Source organism: Pyricularia grisea, chromosome I (genome assembly GCF_004355905.1).
Source record: "Pyricularia grisea strain NI907 chromosome I, whole genome shotgun sequence".
Classification (NCBI taxonomy): domain Eukaryota; kingdom Fungi; phylum Ascomycota; class Sordariomycetes; order Magnaporthales; family Pyriculariaceae; genus Pyricularia; species Pyricularia grisea.
In genome coordinates this window covers 1,804,653-1,811,681 of record NC_044973.1, presented here as the reverse complement: position 1 = coordinate 1,811,681, position 7,029 = coordinate 1,804,653, and the positions used below count along the sequence as shown (strand labels likewise).

Genomic DNA, 7,029 nt, shown 5'->3' with positions numbered 1-7,029 from the left:
CTGAGACCGAACCAGAAAAAGCTCACATCCCGAAGGCTAACGGCTTCGCGCACAGGACTCGAGAGCGGAGAACCCGGGACTGCCTAGGGTTTGGGCTATCAATTAACCTGGGGTCTGCACTCAGTCTTTTTTCGTGTTCCTGACTGCCCGTCCAGCACATATGCGATCGCCGGCTTTAGGAGGGTAAGAAAACTTATTCTCTCCAGATTTTCCTGGAAATTTATCAATTTCAAGTCTTTGTTTTTGCTGATGGAACGCTCAAACCTTGCTTACAACTTAGACTCTGAAAATCCTCGGCGCTATTCTACCGCCTCGACGCCCACTGGCCCCAGCTATAGTGGTAGCACAGTAATTGCCCCTGGGCCTTAGATTACAAGCGAACCAAACCAAACCAGCGCCGCCGCTCGTCTTTTCGCCAGCAACCCGGGACAATAAAAGGGACACATGGAGTCCCCTTTCTCGCCCGGCACGCCGGGCGCGGCCAGTTCACCACCAAACTCGCCGCCAGGACCGACATCGTATCAACGACCACTCAGCGCGATGGTGCGATCTGCCCCGAGAAGCAATAGTCGCCTCAGCACTAGCAGCAAACTCGGTGGCGGAAGTAGGGCTTCCGATGATGATGCGAGGACATCTGTCAGAGTCGGTGAGTTTGGCAGTCCAAATTTTACGTCTGGCTGGGATCACGCAGTGAGATCAGCGACAAGGCTGCTGCATTGCGATAATCGAGAACAATGTTCAACCGTAATGGAGAAGGCGGAGATGCTGACGGTTCGATGGTGCATACAGCTGTTAGGATTCGACCGCCATTAAAACCGACGGATCCAGGCTTCGACTTGATCCCGCAAAGATTCCAGCGGTCTATGGTCCAGGTGACATCAAACACGAGCCTTACCATCGATGCACCACAAGGGAGAAAACTTTTCGTCTTTGATCGTGTTTTTGGCCCAGAAATCAACCAGGAGGGAATATGGGACTATTTGGCGGACAGTGTCAACGCCTTCGTTCAAGGCTACAATGTGTCCCTTTTGGCTTACGGCCAGTCGGGTGCCGGCAAGTCGTACACCATGGGAACGGCCGTTCCAACCGACCAGGACGATTTAGAATTGACAGGTAAGTCGTCCAATCTGGTCCTCCGCCCCTTTGCCCGTGAATATTCAGCTTGCAGGCCGGCCATTTCCCTGCATGGAGCTACTGCATCAGTCAGGAGAGTAGTAGACATCGAGGTCTAGGTTGGAGTCTTGGAGACGCGGGGGAAACACGCGATTCCACCATTGCTTGCAGATTCAGCTCGTATTTTATGAGTCTTTCTTGCTAACGCCGAGGTATCTAGGCGTCATTCCTCGCGCCGCAACTGCGTTGTTCGAGAAGCTTGATGGTACTGGCCTCAGCAAAGCCGGTAGCAATCCAAACCGAGGCTCTATGTCACAGCTTCGCACACCTTCGAGGTACAATGCAGCACCGATTCCATCGCGGAATGGGGAAAAGAACTGGTCACTCAGAGCTACCTATGTCGAGATCTACAACGAACAATTACGAGACCTGCTACTACCGGAAAATATACCCACACACGAAAGGAGTGCTGTGACGATCCGCGAAGATGTAAAGGGCAACATCATCCTTACGGGACTTCGACAGGTGGAAATCAACTCGGTCGAAGATCTGATGAACGCGCTCAGTGTCGGATCCGCCCTCAGGCAAACGGATGCGACAGCCATAAATGCACGGTCGTCGCGATCACACGCGGTGTTCTCGTTGAATCTCGTGCAACGGAACAAGAAGTCGACACCAGCTGCTGAGAAGCGAATGTCGATGCCTGTGGAGTCCGGAAACGAGACGTTTGTGACGACTGACAGCAAACTACACTTTGTTGATTTGGCCGGAAGCGAAAGACTCAAAAACACGGGTGCACAGGGTGAACGAGCCAAGGAGGGAATCTCAATCAACGCTGGACTTGCTGCCCTGGGCAAGGTTATATCACAGTTGTCATCACGGCAGGCGGGGGCTCACGTGTCGTACCGTGACTCCCGCCTGACAAGGTTGCTTCAGGACTCGCTTGGAGGAAACGCCATCACTTACATGATCGCTTGTGTTACGCCTGCAGAATTTCATCTGAGCGAAACGCTAAATACCGTCCAATACGCACAAAGAGCCCGAGCGATCCAGAGTAAGCCGCGGATCCAGCAGGTGGAGGAGGGTGACAAACAAGCCATAATAGACCGCCTCAAAGCGGAAGTGGCGTTTTTGCGCGACCAGATTCGGAGCTCGGAGCGTAGCGATGTGGACAGACGCATCCTTGCCACTGGTGAGAGGTCCGAGCGGCCGGGTGAGCGTGAGGTCGAGCTGCAGAACCAGCTACTGGATTTCCAGGAAAATTACAGTAGTCTGAGCCAGCGGCACGCAAAACTGATTGCTGAGATGGCCAAGGCTCGCGAAAGCGAACAGGATCAGCTGGCATTGGAGGAGAGCCTTGGTGACAGTGCAACGGCACGTCTCAACCGCTCCAACAGTTTCGCACAAGCTGTTGAGCAGGTCGTGCTTGAATACGAAAAGACGATACAGTCTCTGGAACAGTCTCTCGCCAGCACTCGTGCAACCTTGGCTAGTACCGAGACAAGCCTGCTGGAGAAGGAAACCAAGTGCGCTTATGTGGAAACTATTAGTAACCAGCTACAGCTGCGACTTCAGAAAATGATGGACCGCGAGAACAGCACAGAGAGTTATTTGCACGAGTTGGAATCCAAACTCGATGGCCACACCTCTGGCGAGGAGAAGAACGCCGCCATCGTGATTGAACTCCGCAAGGAGATTGCACGCGTTCGTGAGGCTGAAACCACCGCGGAAGAGTACATTACAACCTTGGAGGAGCGGCTGGCCGAGGCTGACCAAGATGCGGAGCTGATGCAGCGTGAGATTGACCGCCTCGAGCAAGTTATCGAGCGTCAACGCAGCCTGGGGAAGCTGGATTCGCTTTTATACGAACTGGACCATGTCAAACAGGAAGTTGAGCCAGAGGCAGAGATAGCGAATGGCGGCGCTAGCCGTCGCGCTGCTAGCCGCTCCTTCTCAAACCACTCTCGGAGTCATAGCCACGTGAGCCGCCACAGCCAAAAGGAGGATGCCATCCCGGAGGATGAAGAGGATCCATCGGATCACAAGATAGGCACCATACAAGAGGATGACCGGGAGCGGGCCGCTCACGAGGAAGCTGCCGCTGCTGGTGGCAAGTCAGCCAAGTCAAACGGCCTGGCCGCATCACCAATGGACAAGGAGAATGTGCCTTCCAGTCCCGCACAGACAAGGTTTATGGCCGATAAGCTCGATACTGTCTCACGAGAGCTTGTCGATCTGCGTGTGGAGCATGAAGCAACAGTGAACGATTATGAGATGCTGCAAGCCAAGTATGAAGAGGCTTTGAGGGCCATGGCAGAGTTGCAGGATGCTGTGGATGAGGCTCGGCACCCCCAGCCCCGGGACTCGATTATATCCATAACATCGCAGCACACACGGCCTTCGTCTTATCTCTCTGACGCACGGTCCAGCATGACCAAGGATGGAAAGCACTGGTCACGCTCGCTCTCGTCCGAGCTTTCCTCGGCGATGCAGACCCCGACCTCTGTTGCTGATGGATCGGACGCTGAGACGCTCGTACAAAAGCCCACGGACACTCCGTCTGAAAGCAGCAAATTCCATGATGCCTCCGTCCCTAGTCCAGTTGACGTTCCCGCCACTCGTGCTGATCAATCCGATGCTCTACACTCGCGGTCATCGTCAGACGCGAACCTCAGAGCCGAGCTTGAGCGCCTCCAAGCGTTGGCCGCCGAGAAGGCGGCAGCGGAGCAAAGGCTCGTTGAAAAGTACTCTCAATTAGAAAAGCAGCACAGCGACGCTCTCGACATCGTGGAGGAGCTCCGGACCGAAGTGGCCAAGGTTCAGGCCGAAGCTGCCGACCCATCGTCGCCTCGGACAAGCTCACCTCTGATTCGCCGCAAGTCTAATCAGAACGTCATGATGGTCGACCGCGCCCACCGCTCCTTCGCCTCTCTTCGTAACATTGCTACGGAGAACTTCGAAGATAATCCCGACGTGATGCAGAACTTCACCATCAACCTCGAGGCTGCTATGCACGAACTTCACACTCGATCTGAGAGGATACAGCAGCTTGAGGCCGATGTCACGGCCGCAAAGAAAGAGATGGAGACTAAGATGACCATCATTTCCGGCCTGACTCGCGAGAGGTCTAGTTTGAAGAGCTCCCCTATGGACATTTCGGTTATTTCGACTCTGAGGGACCAGCTGGAGAAGAACGAGAAGGAGAGGAAGCAGATGCAGGAGGCTCACTTGGCCCGCGAGCTCCAGCTGCAGTCCCAACTCGACTCGCTACGTGCCGAGGTTGAGACTGCCAAGACCAAGCGGACGTCGGACGCGACGGAGGTGGCCGACACGGCTTCTTCTCACGAAGGCAAGGTTGCAGAGCTGCAGGCCAACCTGGCCGAATGGGAGGAGAAACACAGGAAGACTCTAGAGTCGATGCAGACAACCGAGCAGGAGATGAGGAAGACTATCGGGGACCTTGAGGCCCAACTGGCTGCAATCCCTGCCCCTGATCCGGCCAAGGAGGAGGAGACTAAGGAGGCAGAGCTCAAGCAGCAAAACCTCGTCACCGCCCTACAGACGGAAATTGATGAGTACAAGTCCATCATCAGCAACAACGCAGCAAAGGTCGCTGAGCTTGAGCAAGGCCACGCTGCCACAAAGGAGCTACTCGAGCAGGCATCTAAATCACGTGAACTGGCAACGGCTGAGTTGGACCTCCATCAGCAGCTTGTCTCCAAGCTTGAGGCCCAGATTGAGGAGCATGAGCAGTCAGTCAAGCAATATCAGGAGGAGCTAGCCGCTATCCAGGACAACCACATCAAGGAGCTCGAGAGCGTCAAGGCTATTTCCAAGCAGGAGCAAGACGAAGCCATTGAGAGACTAACAGCAGAGCACTCCGAGAACGTTAAGGTCCTCGAGAGCGAGCTTACGGAAGCCCGAGAGGACCTGATGAAGGTCGCAACTCAGGTGGCCTTTGCGCTTGGCCTCGACGTGAGTGTGGAGAAGATCACAGATCGCATTGAGGATCTCATCGCGGACCAGAAAGCGCTCTCACATGAGCAGCAAAAGACTGCCAACCTCGAGAAGACGACCCAGGAGCTTACCACCATCAACGACACCCTTATGCGTGAGCTGGAGGCTGTCAAGTCAACACTGGCAGACCTGCTCACCAACCCTGGCGAGCCGTTGACGAGTCCCTACCCTAGCGTGCATGAACAGCTTTCGGCTGTGAGGAAACGCATGGGCGAGCTTGATGCTAAGAACAAAAAGAACTCTCGCTTGGTGGAAGAGCTCGAGGACCAACTCCAGTCCAACTTTGATCAGGCCCAGATCGCCACGAACCGTTTCTCCACGCTGCAGACGGAGCAGCAGTCGCGGGTTGAGGAGGCCAATGCTGCCAGGATCAAGGTACAAAGCGAGCTTGACACAATCAAGGAGGAGTACGCAGCACTCCAGGTAAGAGTCATTCAAACCCTCCCGTTCTATTTTTGAGCCTCAATACTAACAGTTTGGAAAAACTAGGCCAAATTCGAAGGTGTCATTCCGAATGACGTCCAGCGATCAAACTCGATCACGTCTGGTCTGCGCAAGAGCGGCTCTGTGGCCTCTTTGCCTTCACCACCGCCTGCCATTCCCTTGCCACCACTGCCGGGAACTACCAGCAGCTCGCCACCTAATGTTCCCGGCATTCCCGCTACACCGACGGGGGCGAGGCCACCAAGCAAAGATCTTGCCATCTCGATGCAAATTCAACAGGACCAAGAGGCTAGGATCCGAACCATTGAGAAGCATTTGACGGCCGAGAAGCAGCTGACTGCAACGCTCGAAGAAGCTCTGACCGACCTCGAGGACCAGTCCAAGAAGGTCAAGGCCGACTGCGACGCTTGGCGACGCCGCTGCAATGAGCTCGAAACAGAAATGAAGGAGCTCAAGGAGAAGCCGCAGCCCGACAACCGATGGAGCCTGCACCAGGTGGAGGAGGAGCGCCGCAAGAGGCGTGATGCTGAGCTTGCTAACGCAAGGCTCGAGGAGCGCATGAATGCCATCTCCAAGAAGAACAAGAAGAAGGGCAGCCTCAACTGCTTCTAGGCGCGTGCGGTTGTTGCCGGCCTAGGAGTTTTGTTAGTCATGGCTTTGGCTCTGATGGGCGTTGTCGCCATGGTGAGACCGGACGTTGTGCTGCTTTGTTCGGCTTTTCTTCCGACATTTTCGGAGTACTTCAGGACCCCGCCCCCGGAGGATACCTTGCCGTGGTATCTCTGGGGGCTACGACAGTGTTGAGCTAATGTTTGTTAATTTATTTTACCGCCCGAGACGACTAAGCGGTGCATCTGGGAGGAACTTTTTTCTTCGCCGTGTCTTTTTATTGCTCACGCCTTCCATTCTACATTTTTCAATTCATGAGATACCTCTTTTACGTGGCTTCTTGTTCTTTTTTATTTTATTTGGTTTGGTCACTTTGAACCCCTTTAGCACGCTTGTTATCTATCTACCTTTATGAGCAAAGAAGAATGCGGGTATGTCTGCCCCTAGCTTGTGTTTAGGTTTATATCCAAATAACATATGGTGAGGAGTTTTTGTTTGCGACATTTGCTTGACCTGTTATAATGAATACATGTTTTGATTTACTGTTTGCCTCATTCAAATGCTTAACATGATCAAGTCTTATTTTGAAGCTCATGCCTGTTCGCATTCCGTCTTGCCATGTGTCAGTCTCTTGGCTTGATCTTACGCGGCCATGGTTTCAGCGGTCATCTTCTAATCTAGCGAGGCAAGCGACGCTCAAAGCCGAAAGTGGTTTGGTATGCGAGTGCAGCGACGAGAAACCCTGGATGAACCAACAAAGGCGGGCGGGCCATATTACAACACATCAGAAATGGCGCATACGTGCATAAAGTACTCCGTAACTGCCCACCGACATTTCAGTAACTA

General features: G+C 53.9%; 1 protein-coding gene across 1 annotated transcript; it reads left to right on the top strand.

Annotated features, from left to right (window-relative positions):
* Positions 1–6,744, top strand: PgNI_05569 (uncharacterized protein). The gene is made up of 5 exons (XM_031125600.1): positions 1–183; positions 281–646; positions 790–1,113; positions 1,334–5,553; positions 5,620–6,744. The coding sequence occupies exons 2-5, from the start codon at positions 445–447 to the stop codon at positions 6,184–6,186; spliced, it is 5,313 nt and encodes a 1,770-aa protein (XP_030982886.1). The 5' UTR covers positions 1–183; positions 281–444; the 3' UTR covers positions 6,187–6,744.
* Positions 6,745–7,029: the final 285 nt, after the last annotated feature.

What these genes read in the sequence shown, in the direction of transcription:
- PgNI_05569 (XM_031125600.1), top strand. Translation starts at nt 445, where the DNA reads ATGGAGTCCCCTTTCTCGCCCGGCACGCCGGGCGCGGCCAGTTCACCA. An exon ending in GAGGACATCTGTCAGAGTCG is followed by an intron (nt 647 to 789) that starts GTGAGTTTGGCA and finishes TGGTGCATACAG; the next exon opens with CTGTTAGGATTCGACCGCCA. An exon ending in AGGAGTACGCAGCACTCCAG is followed by an intron (nt 5,554 to 5,619) that starts GTAAGAGTCATT and finishes TGGAAAAACTAG; the next exon opens with GCCAAATTCGAAGGTGTCAT.